General features: G+C 41.6%; 2 protein-coding genes and 1 pseudogene across 3 annotated transcripts in view; 1 reads left to right on the top strand and 2 right to left on the bottom strand.

Moving 5' to 3' along the window:
- The window catches only part of cdk15 (cyclin-dependent kinase 15), a 15,331-nt gene extending 10,853 nt beyond the window's left edge, over positions 1–4,478 (bottom strand). Inside the window, exons 1-3 of one of the 2 annotated variants that reach the window (XM_031307660.2) lie at positions 4,225–4,478; positions 3,664–3,801; positions 1,135–1,229 (exon numbers count right to left, since the gene is read on the bottom strand). In XM_031307660.2, coding sequence (XP_031163520.1) covers positions 1,135–1,229; positions 3,664–3,801; positions 4,225–4,398 — 407 coding nt within the window. In that variant the 5' untranslated portion in view covers positions 4,399–4,478. The remainder of the gene's footprint in view (positions 1–1,134; positions 1,230–3,663; positions 3,802–4,224) is intronic. The other variant, XM_031307662.2, reaches the window with a different exon arrangement.
- Positions 4,479–7,385: 2,907 nt separating this feature from the next.
- On the bottom strand, positions 7,386–11,685 carry dph3 (diphthamide biosynthesis 3). The gene is made up of 3 exons (XM_031307664.2): positions 11,454–11,685; positions 8,651–8,725; positions 7,386–7,588 (listed from the first exon to the last, which is right to left on the bottom strand). The coding sequence occupies exons 1-3, from the start codon at positions 11,559–11,561 to the stop codon at positions 7,511–7,513; spliced, it is 261 nt and encodes an 86-aa protein (XP_031163524.1). The 5' UTR covers positions 11,562–11,685; the 3' UTR covers positions 7,386–7,510.
- A 417-nt stretch (positions 11,686–12,102) lies between these two features.
- Positions 12,103–18,610, top strand: part of LOC116055644 — a 47,471-nt pseudogene continuing 40,963 nt past the window's right edge.

The following is an 18,610-nucleotide window of genomic DNA, read 5'->3' as shown; positions in this document are numbered from 1 at the left end:
TACACACACAGACACAGTTACACACAGACACAGTTACACACAAACACAGTTACACACAGACACAGTTACACACACAGACACAGTTACACACACAGTTACACACACAGACACAGTTACACACACAGTTACACACACAGACACAGTTACACACAAAGTTACACACAGACACAGTTACACACACACACAGTTACACACACAGTTACACACACAGTTACACAGACACAGTTACACACAGACAGTTACACACACAGACACAGTTACACACACAGACACAGTTACACACAGACAGAGTTACACACACAGACACAGTTACACACACAGTTACACACACAGTTACACAGACACAGTTACACACACACAGTTACACACAGACACAGTTACACACACAGACACAGTTACACACAGACAGAGTTACACACACAGACACAGTTACACACACAGTTACACACAGACAGTTACACACAAACACAGTTACACACAGACACAGTTACACACAGACACAGTTACACACACAGTTACACACACACACACACACACACAGTTACACAGTTACAGACACACACAGTTACACACACACACACACACAGTTACAGACACACACAGTTACACTCACACACACACAGTTACAGACACACACAGTTACACTCACACACACACACACACAGTTACAGACACACACAGTAACACACACACACACACACAGTTACAGACACACACAGTTGGAAAATGCTTAAATATTCAGTGTCAACGTTTAAGTTCTGATTCTGTGATTAGAAACTAACAGCAGTTCTGAAAAATATCAAAATTTTCTGGACAAAAATTGGAATATTAGGAGCAAATATTTGAAATATTTTAAGAAGAAAAAAGCCAGATGGATTTCTTTGGTACTGAAGAAAAGTTCTGCAGTTCTCAGGGAAACATCGTCAAATTTTTGTGGAGTTTTACTTTATTAAAGTTGTCTTGTTTCCACCATGAAGTGCAGTAGTTTAAATGAGAGAGAACAAAGAGCAGTATATGAGTAGATTATATATATGTATATGTGTGTGTGTGTGTGTGTGTGTGTGTGTGTGTGTGTGTGTGTGTGTGTGTGAGTGTGTGTGTGTGTGTGTGTGTGAGTGTGAGTGTGAGACTGACCGGCTGATTCCTTTGTAGACCGAGGCGTACGCTCCTTCTCCCAGTTTCTCCAGACTCAGGTAGGAATGAGCCGCTCCGAACTCCAGGCCCGGTTTCTGAGCAGAGGACACACGCTAACAACACGCTAACAACACGCTAACAACACTTTAGATTAGGGATGCAGTGGATTCACTGGTTAAGATTCTCCTCCCATCCTCAGTCCATTAACACAGTCAACATTAATGAAGTAAACAATGCCCACAGCCTCTAAAATAGTTAAATATAACTGTCACTGCCCGATGTGAGTCGAGTGCAGATGTGAGTCGCGCATGCGTCACTTTGCGACAAGTAGCCTACAAGATGCTAACGGCTTTTTGAGCTAACGCACAGTCTATGAGCTAACGTTAGCAATCAAACAGTCATAGATAAGTAAAACGTTTTTGAAAAGACTGCTGCTGCTGGCTACAAGTTAGCAGTCAAACACAATAAAGGCTGTCACTTAATAGCGTTTTGAGCTAACGTTAGCAACCAAACAGTCATAGATAGCTACAACGTTTTTGAAATGACTGCTAGCTAAAAGTTAGCAATCAAACACAACAAAGGCTGTCACTTGAATGGCGTTTTGAGTTAACGTTAGCAACCAAACAGTCATAGATAGCTACAACGTTTTTGAAATGATTACCATCTTCTGTTATTGTATGTAAAGAGAAACGTTTATTATTTTATAGATTTCACAAATTTCAGTATGACACGTTATGCCGTAAACAGTTTAAATCTGAGCATGCGCCACTCACATCTGCACTCGACTCACATCGGGCAGTGACAATAACAACTAAATGTTGCGTTCACAGCGTAGGAAAGCACATCGCTATCACCAGATGAGCTAACCAGTGTATGATGAAGGCATGTTGGGTGGGTGTGGGTGAAATTAAAAAGCTAACGTTAGCTGATTTAGATGAACCTGTTATATGATATATCGTCTACAGGGAGGGATTTCCCGCTTTCTGGTCTACATATCCGTGCCTCTGCTCAATTATTTTGATCCCAGTGGGGGACGCCATCTACAGAGCTCCAGGACGCCGGCTACCAGCAGCTGTTGTTCAGCCGCCAACAGGTGACTGTGAGCCGGCTTCATGCACCACCAGATGACGGTGCTTTCAGGGGCCGTGGTAGTGGAGTTAAGCCAGAAAAAGTGAGCGTCAGTTGTGCCTGACAGTTACGTTTAGGCACCAAAACGACTCGTTAAGTTTAGGAAGAAGATGGCGGTTTGGATTAAGACATTCCCCATTTTGGCCCGCCTAGTTGTGCACCAAACCAAAAACACAGAAAAGTGTTTTTTAAACTGCAATTACGTGACATTCAACGCAGAATATGACAGATTTGTCGCCTCTGACACTCAGAAATTCCCCCAGAAGAAGCAGAGAGTTTAATATTCAGGCTGTGAAACATGTTAAAAAATTAGGGCTGTCAGCGTTAACACGTTATTCGCAATGCGATTAAGGGCCGCCGCGATGCGATTAATCGCATTAATCGCAGAAATTCAGAGAAATTAAAAGAAATTAATCATTTGACAGCCCTATTTAGGAGTTACTAAACACTATATTGACTCTGGTAAGGAGAGGGATTTGTAGTTTTTTAGTTAGGGACTTGGAGGAATTGTGCAATAATGACAGATTCACACATTTTTCTTTTGTTTACAGTAAATAAATAATTACAAATCTTAAAATCAAGTTCATAAAGTCACTTTCTTTGCATTCATTTGATTCCCAATCAAGATCCACTGGTAAGAATGGCTTTCCATTGTTAATATGGACTTAAAAACTGTTCTGAAATGCAAAATAATAGTGTTAATGTGATTAATCACGATTAACTATAGACAATCAGCGATTAATCGTGATTAAAAAAAATTAATCGTTTGACAGCCCTATAAAAAATGATCTTTGTTTTGCTTGATTTGCTAAATTCTGTGATGTCTAAGGAACTCTTTCGATGACTTTCGTAGGGCTTCATGACAACAAAAATGTGACAAAAAGCGTACAAAAATGTTGGAAAAAGCAACAAATTTACAAAAAGGTGACAAATGTCTGAGAAAGCCACAAAAAAGTCGGAACAAAAATAACAAAAATGAGGAAAAAAGCTGCGACATGCAGTAACAAAATCACGTCAATATACTCTCCATGTCTGGCCCTTGGTGTGATTCTCTTTTTCCAGTGTGGCCCTCTGGGAAACTGAGTTTGACTCCCCTGCTTTAGATCTATTTGATATGTTATTACAACACAATCGGCTCGTTGGAGATGAGCCAGGTCTGCACAGAATCAATCACCGGCGATCGCCGCCCAATGCATGCTGGGTAGATTTGTGTCCGACTTGATCCCGACTTCCTCTGAAGTCATGCACACGTGGGCAACGATGACCTCACGAGATCACGGCGGCCGCAGGTTTGAGACCCACGCTCTGCCCGACCTAGAGGGTCTAAGTGACGCCATGAGACGTGTGTCTCAGTGATACGGTGTGAAGTGTGTGTAACGGAGGCTGTGACGTGGTTCTGACCCAGGTGAAGGTCTCCTGGGCGCCGTTTCCTCGCAGCGGGTCGCTGTTGCTGCGTCCTCGCTGAACTCTGAAGCGCCGGACCTGCAGCGTGTGGAACCAGTGAGGCTGGGGACCAGAGGGGGACCGGTCAGGATCCTGCTGGGACACACACACAGAGAGAGAGACACACACACACACACACACACACACACACACACACACACACACACACACACAGAGACACACACACACACACACACACACAGAGAGACACACACACACACACACACCACCTTAACAACTTTCTAACTATCTTAAACCACCTTAATAAACTGTTTAAACATGTAGAAACATTTTAAAACCTTTAAACTGTTAAACTGGACAGGAGGAGCTTCCTGTTTGTGTGGTTGGCTCTGACAGCAGAGAGACCGTTAGTTAGTCTGATGTGTGTGTGTGTGTGTGTGTGTGTGTGTGTGTGTGTGTGTGTGTGTGTGTGTGTGTGTGTGTGTGTGTGTGTCCGTTTGTGTTGTTAAAGCTCCTCCAGACAGCAGAGAGACCGTTAGTTAGTCTGGTGAGTTTTACCTCGGCGGCCGGCTGGAGAGAAGTTGAACTCCGGCTCTTTCTGAAGCGCGGCTCCTCCATCTTCATCTCTTCTTTCACTCCTCCCTTCCCCTCTTCTTCCTCCTCCTCATCTTCCTCTTCTTCACCACAGCAGCAGCTACAGCAGCTCCTCAGCCAGCGGGACACGTCCTCCATCTTCTCCTTCCTCTCTCTCTGTCTCTCATAACACTCACATGTTTGAGGATGAGCAGACAGCGTCTCATGACCAGAACAACAGAGTCATTCAGTCTGCTGCCCTCTGGTGGTCACAGGCAGCTACTGCAGCTCTGAGAACTACAAACTGCAGCTCTGAGAACTACAAACTGCAGCTCTGAGAACTACAAACTGCAGCTCTGAGAACTACAAACTGCAGCTCTGAGAACTACAACTGCAGCTCTGAGAACTACAACTGCAGCTCTGAGAACTACAACTGCAGCCCTGAGAACTACAAACTGCAGCTCTCAGAACTACAACTGCAGCTCTCAGAACTACAACTGCAGCTCTGAGAACTACAAACTGCAGCTCTGAGAACTACAAACTGCAGCTTAGCTCTGAGAACTACAAACTGTCTGGCTAGTCAAAGTTTCTCTGTGAACCTACTAGAGGTGTGATCTTCACTGATCTCCCGATTCGATAACGATTATCATGTCAGCGATTCGATTCGATATCTCGATGCATCACGATGCGTCAAATACATGTTTCTATTAATGCCTTGTTCTATTGACCTCGGAACTCAGGAGCCGGAGCTGGGAATGACATCATACCCGAGTTGAATGCGTTCCATTTAAAAGTCAGATTTTCATTGTTGTCATTAGCTCTAGCCCGGTTAGCTATTTTAGTTTAGTTTAGTTTATTAAGGATCCCCATTAGCTGACGCCTTAACGACCAGCTAGTCTTCCTGGGGTCCAACACTACATTTAATCAAACAATACTGAAACATTTCATAACATATACAGAAAGAAATTAAAAAAATATATATAAAAAATAAAATAAAATACATGCAACAATATCTGCCAACAAAACTAAGTAACACAAACAAAAAATTACACATATAATTAAATAAAAACAATAACAAACCAAGCAAATAGAGAAATATCGTAAAAACAAAGTTATATATTACAATATATGACATGGCTAACATTGATGTTGCTTACATTAACAAAGACACATGATCAGAAACCTCATAATAAGTAATTTAGCTATTGTTAGCAATACCAGTTGATAACGCATTACGCCGTTTTTTGTGCATGCAAACAGCGTAACAACATGTCCACAGAGAGAAGCTGGACATGCCTGTGTGAACGACTGAAGTTCTAATAACTTTATGTTACTGCAGCTTTCACTACTGGTGATACAGGGGCAGCCATGTTGCTACTGCGAGGTTGTCTTAGTTCCGAGCTCGTAAATCCGAGGTCAGGGGGCGTTTACGACTTTGACCTCGTAAAAAACAAGTTCCGAGGTAAATAGAACGCAGCATTAAGCCATATAGGATATGTAATTCATAGCTTTTCAAGCTTCAACAACCAAACATTCTGCAGTGCTCGAATACTAAATAAACTGGATATTAAAACTACAGCACTGAGCACACGGCACTTCCTGAATGTGCAAAACATCCCAGAATATGTCAACAGAAAGGTTGTCAGGCCTACATTAAATTATAAACAGAAATAATCGATTATGAGCCGGCCGATTATCGATGCAGCATCGTCCACGTCCACGATTCTATGCATCGATAATTTGATTAATTTCAACACCTCTAAAATTACATTGAAAAGAATGAAATGTCTGAATATAAACAGGATGCTGTTTGAAGGGTTTTAATTCTGTTAAAATAAACAAATATTCACACACGAGACAGTAAAATATAAGTTAATATTCGGAGACATATGGACCATCTCTTGTTTTGCAGTGAGACCATTAAACCCGTCCACCATGAACTGGTTGTCCTTCTGGGTCAAAATGGAAAATTAACTTTTTTTTGTCACTTTTCTCAACATTTTTTGAAATTCATGGTCATTAAACTAGGGTTGCAAAATTTCCGGAAATTTTCCGGTAAATTTCTGGAAACTTTCCGTGGAAAGTTTAGCTGGGAAATTTGGAAAACATTCCAATTTGAAAACTTTCATGGGAATAAACAGGAATTAATGGGAATAAACAGGAATTAACGGGAATAAATGGGAATTAACGGGAATAAATGGGAATTAACGGGAATAAACTGGAATTAACGGGAATAAACAGGAATTAACGGGAATAAAACAGGAATTAACGGGAATAAACTGGATATTTTTAATATTGCTTTCCATGGAAAGTTTAGCTGGGAAATTTGGAAAATATTCCAATTTGAAAACTTTCATGGGAATTAACGGGAATAAACAGGAATTAACGGGAATTAACGGGAATAAAACAGGAATTAACGGGAATAAACTGGATATTTTGCTTTCCATGGAAAGTTTAGCTGTGGAATTTTGGAAACATTCTAATTTTGATTAACTATGTTTAGTGGGCTATACAATTAACACACATTAGGTTAATAATAGCAATGGGTTATGTACTCCCGTATTTTAAAAACTAAATGTTGGCCAGTATGTAGCAGCCTCTGCTGATGACTGCGCGCGTCATTGATGAATATAGGGATGACATTCAACTGAAGTTGCATTAAATATAAAGTTATAACCAAGATTATGCTACATTTAAGTTCCCTGTTATAGACTAACAGTATTATAACAAGCAGTATTAAAATTATCCCGTTTATTCCCATTAATTCCCACGGTAAATTTCCAACTTTGAAAATTCCCGGAATTTTGCAACCCTAATTGAACCTAATTAAAATGACATTATACCTCATTTTCTAGTTAAAAAAAGCTGAAATGATGCATTTTGTTGACTTATCGTTAATGGCAGAGGATGTTGAGTGGATCACAGACTGTTTTATGTCAAACTTTAGACCATTTAAAAAAATAATTCAAATGCTATAAAATTGAATAAAACTCCCAAAATTCAATGAAAGTAATCAATACATGTACCTGTGAAGATCGTTTATGGGTCCCATACAACGTACATCATGCATCCATGTTATTTTTGGGCAATTTGGTTGTTAAGAAACCATAATTTCTAATATAAAAAACTTGATGTTGATGATTTTCATGTCCACACTGAAGATTGATCCATAAAACATGAAGCCGTCTGCCTCTCTGCATAAATAAAGTGGATTTAAAGGTACAGTACGTTGTTTTACACATGATGATGATTTGGGGTGGGGGGGGAGGGGTCACGAGGACTGAACCAGCTCCCGTTTGGTTTCCGTGGACGACGGCGCTTCGATGATTTCTCCCGACATGAACAACTCCTGAAACATAAAAAAAACAAAACAAACTCTTATTTTGAAGGGCTCCTGCTTTTAGTGTTCAGATAGCTGCAGCTTAAAAACAAACTCTTATTTTGAAGGGCACCTGCTTGTATTGGTGTTCAGACAGCAGCAGCTTAAAAACAAGCTCTTATTTTGAAGGGCTCCTGCTTGTATTGGTGTTCAGACAGCAGCAGCTTAAAAACAAGCTCTTATTTTGAAGGGCTCCTGCTTTAACTGTTGTTCAGACAGCAGCAGCTTAAAAACAAGCTTTGATGGGCTTCTGCTTTAACTGTTGTTCAGACAGCTGCAGCTTAAAAACAAGCTCTTATTTTGAAGGGCTCCAGCTTTTAGTGTTGTTCAGACAGCTGCAGCTTTGGGTTGGGATGGATGGATCAGCTGTTTAGTCTCTAAAATGTCAGAAAATTGTGAAAATGTGGATCGTTTTATGTCCATTAAAGACATTGTTGTTGCTTTTTTAAACATATTTTCTGTTCTTCTTTTAAGTTTTGGATGTTTTTTGCATCTGCTGCAGCCGTGTGTTTTCCAGTGGTCTTTACAGGTATACATCCTTATACTAAAATCACCTTTCTATGATATATTATGTTCAGGATAATAATAATCCATGTGATTCTCGTTACTCTGCAGTCTGTAAACTGGTATAAAGTCTGTCCTGGTCATGTCAAGTCATATTGTAGTATCTACGATACCTAACCCAATGCAAGGAGTAACTACACAACATGTTATATGTATTATATAACTTTTATTTAATCAGGTAAGTCCAACTGAGCTTAAGATCTGATTTTCAAGAGAGACCTGAATACATAATATAGTAAAAAACTAAAATATATTACAGTATTTATACAAATATAATGTTGTAAACTAGTAAGAAAGACACATTTTGCAAATGAAATGCTGCAAATCTCATTTCACACAGTTAAAATGTATTCAATATGGATTTAGTGTGTGAGGTATGCGGCTAATAGAGTATTTCTTTAACCATTAAAAGACATCTCTGTGTGTGTGTGTGTGTGTGTGTGTGTGTGTGTGTGTGTGTGTACTGACCTGATCATAGATGACTTTAACGATGAGAGAGCAGCTGGGACACGTGGCCACGTCCTCCCCGTTCTCCAGATCCTCCTGGAAACAAACACACATCTTACATCTCAGCATCAATCTGCACGTCTACAACGTCCACAACTTCTACAACGTCTACAACGTCTACAACGTCTACAACTTCTACAACTTCTACAACGTCTACAACTTCTACAACTTCTACAACATCCACAACGTCTACCACTTCTACAACGTCTACAACTTCTACCACTTCTACAACGTCTACCACGTCTACCACTTCTACAACGTCTACCACTTCTACAACGTCTACCACTTCTACAACGTCTACCACTTCTACAACTTCCACCACTTCCACAACTTCTACAACTTCTACAACATCCACAACGTCTACCACTTCTACAACGTCTACCACTTCTACAACGTCTACCACTTCTACAACTTCCACAACGTCTACCACTTCTACAACGTCTACCACTTCTACAACTTCCACAACTTCCACAACGTCTACAACTTCCACAACGTCTACAACTTCCACAACGTCTACAACGTCTACAACTTCTACAACATCCACAACGTCTACAACGTCTACCACTTCTACAACGTCTACCACGTCTACCACTTCTACAACGTCTACCACTTCTACAACGTCTACCACTTCTACAACTTCCACCACTTCCACAACTTCTACAACTTCTACAACATCCACAACGTCTACCACTTCTACAACGTCTACCACTTCTACAACGTCTACAACTTCTACAACTTCCACAACGTCTACCACTTCTACAACGTCTACCACTTCTACAACTTCCACAACTTCCACAACGTCTACAACTTCCACAACGTCTACAACGTCTACAACTTCTACAACATCCACAACGTCTACCACTTCTACAACGTCTACCACTTCTACAACGTCTACAACTTCTACAACGTCTACAACTTCTACAACATCCACAACGTCTACCACTTCTACGTCTACCACTTCTACAACGTCTACCACTTCTACCACTTCCACAACTTCTACCACTTCTACAACGTCTACCACTTCTACAACGTCTACAACGTCTACAACTTCTACCACTTCTACAACATCTACCACTTCTACAACGTCTACAACGTCTACCACTTCTACAACGTCTACCACTTCTACAACGTCTACCACTTCTACAACGTCTACCACTTCTACAACTTCCACAACTTCTACAACGTCTACCACTTCTACAACGTCTACCACTTCTACAACTTCCACAACTTCTACCACTTCTACAACGTCTACCACTTCTACAACGTCTACCACTTCTACAACTTCCACAACTTCTACAACGTCTACCGCTTCTACAACTTCTACAACTTCCACGTCTACCACTTCCACAACGTCTACCACTTCCACAACGTCTACCACTTCCACAACGTCTACAACGTCTACAACGTCTACCACTTCTACAACGTCTACAACGTCTACAACGTCTACAACTTCTACAACTTCTACAACGTCTACCACTTCTACAACGTCTACAACGTCTACAACTTCCACAACGTCTACAACGTCTACAACGTCTACAACTTCTACCACTTCTACCACTTCTACAACGTCTACAACTTCCACCACTTCTACAACGTCTACAACGTCTACAACGTCTACCACTTCTACCACTTCTACAACGTCTACAACGTCTACAACTTCCCTAACGTCTACAACGTCTACCACTTCTACCACTTCTACAACGTCTACAACTTCTACAACTTCCACAACGTCTACAACTTCTACAACGTCTACAACTTCTACAACATCCACAACTTCTACCACTTCTACAACGTCTACAACTTCTACAACATCCACAACGTCTACCACTTCTACAACGTCTACAACGTCTACCACGTCTACCACGTCTACAACGTCTACCACGTCTACCACGTCTACCACGTCTACAACGTCTACAACTTCTAAACTCTGCACTCTCTTCTCTGAACCAAACAGCAGCCGGTTGGAGTGATAAAGGGTCACAGGCTCCTCATACCTGAGTAGTGATTATGCCTAAAACATATCTGGGTTAAACTAATAGAAGACTCACACTATGATTTATTATAAATGTATCATGTCAGAGAGACAAACACACACACACACACACACACACACACACACACTGTGTGCCGAATTCACCAGAAGATATCAATGATTAGTGAAACCTTTTAAAGTTATTTTTCATCACTATGTAAAACCAAATATCTGTGTTTGAGTTAAACCCCTGGTTATTAAAGGGAGTTTGGTGTAAAGTCGTGAACATGATAAATCAGTAAGGTAGAAGCAGTTACTGAAAATTAGACGTTGTTTTACACACCGAACTCCATTCAAATATTCGGAAATTTAACATCCTTGTCTTGATGTCTTCCGGCTACTTTCGTGTAAAACAAACCGTAATAACTTTAATATGTCAACACTAATAATGAGCAAATCCATGCCGAATTCATCACAAGGCTTTAATTATTAGTAGAAGATATTAAATATTTAGTTTATCACATACAGGAGTCACTGAAGAAGAATAACCGTAAAATAGGAGGATTTTTGAATGCAGTTTGGTGTGAAGTCCACCCGTGTGGAAACATGATATATGAAGCGTTGCGTTACGTTACGTTACGTATGGTAGGATTGGGACATTGACAATGAACAAGACGTCTGGTAGTCTAAAGGAATTATTTAAGTCAAAATATAATACAGCTTAATTTAATATTTCCTCTGACTTGTAAGTTACAGGCAGTTAGCTGTTAGCCGTTAGCTTCGGTTACTTACTTTACTTATGGCGAATTTGTCTCCGCACGGACAGGGGAAATAATACGTCTCCGTCTCCTCGTCATATTCAAAGTCTTCGATCTCTACTTCGTCGTGAAATACCGACATTTTCTGCGCGAGATGAGCACAAAAATCTACAAAAAACTCGCCATTAGCTCAACACATTTACTAAACCCGTGCTGTGTGGCACGCAGTGATGACGTCTCTGGCTGATGTCTCAGGCGTGTGACGCAATATTTTTGAACTACCAACCACGTCATGGCGTGGTCACCAACGGGAACTACAAGCAGAGCGCCACATTAACAAATAAAATAGGATAAATTCGTAATATTAAGAAAATAAAAAATTACTAGAAAAAAAATAGTTGTAATGATGTAATACATTTTACATTATAGCCTACATTAAAAAGCATCTCTTCAACCTTTCATTGTAGAACTACAACTTAATTTTATAATGTTCAAGTTAAACTGTTCTACAGCAGGAACTACAGTAAAAGGATTATTTAAAATAATATATGTGTGTCCTCCGTTATAATCAAAACATACTTTAGATGTAAAAACAGCTCTATTACATGTGTTATTACATGTTAACGGTCAGTCTGTGTATTACTAGATTAGGTAATGCTGCTCCTCTCTGGGAGTTTCCTCTTGTTTCCTGTTTAAAGTTTCCAGTTTTCCAAAAGTTCCCAGAGTTTGTGACGCAGCTTTTTCTCTCCGTGTGGAGCTCCAGCTGAAGGTAATTTAACTTTAATGTCTGTAACGTTTGACTCATCAACTCCAGCTGTGGTTAGTTTAGTTTAAGAGCAGGAAGTTTAGCAGCAGAAACTCTAAATTAGAGAAGAGCTTCTCCGTCTGTACCGCAGAGGGGGGGGAGATTTACAGTTTTTTCCAATTGCTAAAACACAATTTTGCAAACTAGGCTGGTTTTATCAAAATACTTAACATAATTCACAAAACCACACACCCGAACTGCACAATTCCTCATATATCCTGCAGAAAATTCTTCAGATTGTTCACATGCACAGAAATATTTGCAGATACACACACATGCTGTTGAAACATTTATCTGTTTATTTTTCACCAAACAAGTCAGTGCAGCATATGCACAGCAGATATATTTACATTGGACTGAACAAAATTATGCTCACAAAAAGCAGTAAACTAAAAAACAAAATTGCAGAAAAAATGTGCAGAAATGTTAAAAAAAATAACAATAAAAAGGTGCCCCACTGTGGTCTTTTTATAGTGCTTACTTCTGGATTGAAGTGGTATATATATATATCATGGCAGTTCGTGAAATGGTCACGTTATTTTTAATCTATTGATACGTGTTCACAGGGACGTTTTTCAAGTTTTTTTACGTTGTGGCCAGCATGAAAATGTGAAGTAATGTATTTCAATGGGAAGCATATTTCGTGGTCACAGCATGAAAATGGTAGGGAGTAGAATAAAAAGCCGGAAATCCGCGTAGGGAGGCTGGTCGGGGGGGTGGACGGTTCAAACAACACAGGACTTTCACCCGGGCGAGCGGGGATCGCATCCCGCGTGTGGCGTTTAGTTTCCTGTAGTCTTCCTAATCACAACCATCTCGTTATTGTGGCGTGTCCCCCGCTGCCGTCTCCGGCGCGTGAGGCACCCTTTCCCCGTAGTGTTTTTCCTAAACCCAACCTCCGCCATCCCGTTATTGTCGCGGCCGCCTCCCGGCATATGAGGCGTCCTTTTTGGCCGTCTCCCGGCGTGTGAGGGGTCCTTTTCGGCCGTCTCCCGGCGTGTGAGGCACCCTTTCCCTGTAGGGTTTTTCCTAAACCCAACCTCCGCCATCCCATTATTGTCGCGGCCACCTCCCGGAATATGAGGCGTCCTTTTCGGCCGTCTCCCGGCGTGTGAGGCGTCCTTTTCGGCCGTCTCCTGGCGTGTGAGGGGTCCTTTTTGGCCGTCTCCCGGTGTGTGAGGCGTCCTTTTTGGCCGTCTCCCGGCGTGTGAGGCGTCCTTTTCCCCGTAGGGTACCACGAAAAAAACGAGAAAAACGTCCCCGTGAACACGTATCAATAGATTAAAATAACGTGACATTTACACGAACTGCCGTGAGACCGGGTTGCATTTTGAATGTTTTGAAATGGCAAACATGTGACTTTATGTCAGATTGTCGTGTCTTATGCAGAGAACCGTGTTAAGTGCATTTATAAAGTATGATTTTGGATTGTAAAATGTGTGTAAAGCAGAACATGTGTTTAGACTTTTGGAGACTTGAGAAGAGGTTTAGCTCTCTGTGTGTCAGCTTAAATAATTGTGCTATGATGTCATGTTAGGGTGTTAGCAATTGGGAAAAAAACTGTAAACTCTTTAAACATCATGAGAAAGTTAAACATAATGAAAGTGTTTGAATTCATTTCTATAAGTTTCATTTCTTTTAATAAGTACGTAACTGCGTCACTAAAAGAGGAGACTGTTTGCACGAGACGGATATTTAAAAACTAACAAACAGGAGGAGCCGTCAGTGACATGTTAGGACAGCACTGATCAGAGGCTGCCAAGACAAAACACACATTTTTGTGTGTGTGTGTGTGTGTGTGGGTGTGTGTGTCTTTGTGTGTGTGTGTGTGTGTGTGTGTGTGTGTGTGTGTGTGTGTGTGTGAGTGTGTGTCCTTGTGTGAGTGTGTGTCTTTGTGTGTGGGTGTGTTTGTGCGTGTGTGTGTTTGTGTGATTGTGTGTCTGTGTCTTTGTGTGTGGGTGTGTCTATGTGAGTGTGTGTCTTTGTGTGTGTGTGTGTGTGTGTGTGTGTGTGTGTGTGTGTGTGTGTGTCTTTGTGTGTGGGTGTGTCTTTGTGAGTGTGTGTCTTTGTGTGTGTGTGTGTGTGTGTGTGTGTGTGTGTGTGTGTGTTTGTGTGAGTGTGTGTCTTTGTGTGTGTGCGTATGTGTGTGTGTGTGTGTGTGTGTGTGTGTGAGTGTGTGTGTGTTTGTGTGAGTGTGTGTCTTTGTGAGTGTGTCTTTGTGTGTGTGTGTGTGTGTGTGTGTGTGTGTGTGTGTGATTGTGTGTCTTTGTGTGTGGGTGTGTGTTTGTGTGTGATTGTGTGTGTGTGTGTGTGTGTGTTTGTGTGATTTTGTGTGTGTGTGTGTGTGTGTGTGTGTGTGTGTGTGTGTGTGTGTGTGTGTGTTTGTGTGATTTTGTGTGTGTGTGTGTGTGTGTGTGTGTGTGTGTGTGTGTGTGTGTGTGTGTGTGTGTGTGTGTTTCTGTGATTTTGTGTGTGTGTGTGTGTGTGTGTGTGTGTGTGTGTGTGTGTGTGTGTGTGTGTGTGTGGCTGGGCTCCTGGCTCCATCTAGTTGACTGATAGTAAAACTACAGCAGCTGATGATGCATTCAAATGACAGTGATGTGAAAGAGACAAGAAGAGCCAATGACATATAATGATGGGTTTCGTCTGCAGATGAAAGGGTGAGTTCATCAGAATGGATCAGTGTGAGGACAGAGGAGCCACTTTGAGTGGGAAACCGGACCACCAGACCAAAGCTCAGAGGTGAGAGGACCATCTCTAAGGCCGGCTACACACTGGCTGTGTGGCGTGAGCGTGGCGTGAGCGTGGCGTGAGCGTGGCGTGTCAGCTGCGTGGCATTTTCTATGTCTTTCCACACCAGAAAGGTGTCTGACGCGGCGCTGCTGCTGCTAGCCTTGTCTGGACACATGGATGTTCCCCATAAACATAAACATAAATATATTCTGATCTGATTACAGCAAAGACAACGTCGGCAGTATTGACGGCAAAATAGGCTCCAGAATATTTCCTTCTGGATTGACAGGTGACATATTTAAAAATCAATAATTATTTATTATTATTTGTTTAAATTACATTTATATCTGCATTTATGTCAAAACCTTGAGACTTTCAAACATCAACATGTCATTTATTAAAGGGGTGATAGAATGTAAAACCGATTGTACCTTTGCACCCGTCACTTCTGAGACTTTTTTATGCGAGAAATCAACTATGTAGAGGTCAAATATGGGCCGTTTTTTGGAAGATTTATGGCTAACTGCAAATTTGGTAAATTGTGTCGGACTTCAGCAGCTCCACACACAGTACAGCGACAGTCCACGGCCCGTGCTCACTCCAAACTCATAAAATACGGACGTTTGGACATTGGCTGTCAGCGCCTGAAGAGAGGAAAAAAGCACCCTTCACCGTGTTTGTAGAACGTACCGGGGAAAACAGCGATTAGTATGAAAGGCCGACCCAGAGCCAGTCGCAGCGCCTGGCGAGGGGCTGCAAGCAACACCATGCAGCGGAGGAAATGCGCTTTTCGGCCGTCCGCGGGGCTGCATCTGTCTCGTCAGACTTTGTGGAGCTGCTGAAGTCCAACATGTCGACAGTTGATTTCTCGCAAAAAAAAGTCTCAGAAGTGATTTATTAATTAAATAGCAGACGAACAATGTATAACGTTGTAGTGTCTGAAATATGAGACCTGATGTCTCGTCTCCACTAAGTGTGTATGTGCTTTGCTCAACCAATCAGCGCGCAGCTCATCTAAATATTCATGAGCATACTATATTTGGAAGAATTGCTCTCGTTTGAAATAGAGCCATATTCACAGGGATGCATAAGGGAGAATAAAAAAGCACTTGGGCCATTTTCAGCCCAACCAATGTTACATACCCTATTAGGAGACCTTAAGGAACAGTGTGAAATACCCTATATAATCATTCTATCACCCCTTTAAATGTATTCATATCAAAATGACATATAAACATCTTTTCCTATTATGAAAAATAGGCGTCGGTCCTATTTCTAGCATGCAGACGTTTTCTGAGATGTGCGTGTTACACAGGCAGTGTGCAAGCTCTAACCTGTTAACATGGGAGCCGAAATAAAAATGGACACACCCCACAGCTGACACGCTCATGCCACGCAGGCAGTGTGAAGCCGGCCTAACTGTCCAGCACTCAGATCATTGCACCAACATCATTCACACCCAAACCTCTGGCTGTGTTCTTAACAGACCCAGCTGTGTGTCCTTCAAGAGCGACCAGTGGAAGTGGCCGATGTTGTTTAAAAAACAACCTTCTCGAACAGCAGAGTAAGTCAGCATCAGCTACTTTATAAGGTCAGCAATGTTACAAAAGAAATTTGAAAGAATTCAATTACATTACATTTTCTTTAAAGTGTCAAATCATAACAGGAGTTACTTCAGGACACTATACAGATAGAGTAGGTCAGACCACATTATAATTTACAGAGACATAATGTCGCGGCACACCCTTCCCCGCCAATCTAGGCTAACTTTTTATCAACAAGTAGTTTTAAGGCCCTGACACACCAAGCCCACGGCTGCTGCCGACCTGTGGCGTCCTTCAAGCTTAACAACAAGCCCCTGGCCCAATGTGGCTGGTGTGATCCCGCCATAAGATGGCCTCTAGTAATTTCTGCTAATCGGCGTTGGCAGCCTTCGGCTTGTTGAAGGCTAACCCTGACTCCACTGAGTTCCTCCATCAATTCAACAGCTTGTAATCTACAGTGACCAGCTGCTCTAAAACTCTGAATGAACAGTCAAAGTCTGAGGAAATACACAGTTGGTTTCTTATTGATGCTTCTGATGAGATATTTCTGCTGACAACATTCGTTTAGTTTATTTTACACGTCATCATTGTATCGTTAAACACAATTTCAGAAGGTAATGATCATATGTAGGCCGCGTGAAATGGGAAACCCCAAATAAGCTACTAAAGGCTTTTCGGAGGGGCCCCGAAAAGCTCATTAAAGGAAAACATTTCTCCTGGATGGAAGGACAAAACAACGAGAAAATAGTTTTATTAAATGTATCAATTGTTCTATCACTGTGTTCTGGGTGCAGTGCAGAATATATTCTGTTTTTAATGTGTTTCCATCAGGAGGAAGCTGAAGAAAACTAAACCCAGCTGTGTGTCCTTCAAGAGTGACCGGTCAAATTCTCGCTTTATTCATTTTAAAGGACAGAAACCCTCTGCTGCAAAGAGGTAAGCTGTTAATGAGATATTATTACTGATTCATGTTTTAACTGTTCATTTTCAGCATCTTTCTTCCCCACATATATATTCTTACATCCGAAAGCTGTCCAGTTAAAAAAAGTTGCTGCTGGACCTGCTTTGGTCCGGAGGCATTTTGTTTTTGTGTTGTCCATTTGTCTGATGAACGCAATATCTCAGGACGCCTTCAGGGAATTTCTTCAAATTTGGTACAAATGTCCACTGGGACTCAAGGATGAACTGTTAAGATTTTGGCTCCTCACATTATCTCTAGACTGAGGAAACTTATTTCAGCCACTTGTGATCTCATTGTATTAGTCACTAATACAAAACGCAAAACACATGACTACAGACAAGGGTTTAAAGCGTAGATCGATAAATTTAAAACTTTGCCGGTGTGGTACAACGCCTTCATTACTGTTGATGCCGCACAAACCTGCTGCCTGTCCATCTCATGGTCAATTTTACCCTCACATGTGAACAAGATCCTGATATAATTTAACTACTTTGTTTAGACAATTAAGTCACTCCCAACCCAGAGGGAGCGATTTACCCTTTTCTGGCAGAGAACGAGGTGTTGACTCTGATCCCGCCTGCTTCACACTCAGCTTATAAAGCCAACCGAACCACATTATCTGCAAAAAACAGAAACACAATGCTGATGTCCTCAAACCGGACATTCTCCTCCCTCTGGCTGCACCTTGAGATCCTGTCCCTGAATCGGTGAAAGGACCAACCCTGGTGAACTGGTCCACTGTTCCACGGCCAGGATGGAATTTTCTTCCAGAACTGAGGCTCAACAATCAGTTAAGCCTCCTTTCTAGCACCCTGGAATCATCTTTCTTGGGAAGGCTGAGCTGTATCTGTGATACCCCACTAATTGGACCCCAGCTTCCACTCCATCTTGGGAACCAAAATGGCACTTCTTAAGGGATACACAGGAAATTCTTCTGCAGGTGGAACTTGACAACCTCTCCGACAGAGGCCTCAGCCCAGTTCACCCTTAATATCAAACCTTTTGGTGTACCAGATTTATCCAGCAGCCTCCGCTGCCATCTGATCCTACTCACCACCAGGTGATCAGTTAAAAGCTCTGCCACTCTCTTCGCCTGAGTGTCCAAGACATACGGCCGCAGACTGATGAAATGACCACAAAGTTGATAA

This window comes from Sander lucioperca, chromosome 24, assembly GCF_008315115.2.
Source record: "Sander lucioperca isolate FBNREF2018 chromosome 24, SLUC_FBN_1.2, whole genome shotgun sequence".
Taxonomy (NCBI): Eukaryota; Metazoa; Chordata; class Actinopteri; order Perciformes; family Percidae; genus Sander; species Sander lucioperca.
This window is presented reverse-complemented; position numbering and strand designations above follow the sequence as displayed.

Bases quoted from the DNA above. Each gene is read 5' to 3' on its own strand.
- dph3 (XM_031307664.2), bottom strand. From the start codon at position 11,561: ATGTCGGTATTTCACGACGAAGTAGAGATCGAAGACTTTGAATATGAC. The intron at 8,726-11,453 runs GTAAGTAACCGA...GTTTGTTTCCAG, and splicing joins ACAAATTCGCCATAAGTAAA to GAGGATCTGGAGAACGGGGA. The intron at 7,589-8,650 runs GTCAGTACACAC...TTTATGTTTCAG, and splicing joins TTAAAGTCATCTATGATCAG to GAGTTGTTCATGTCGGGAGA.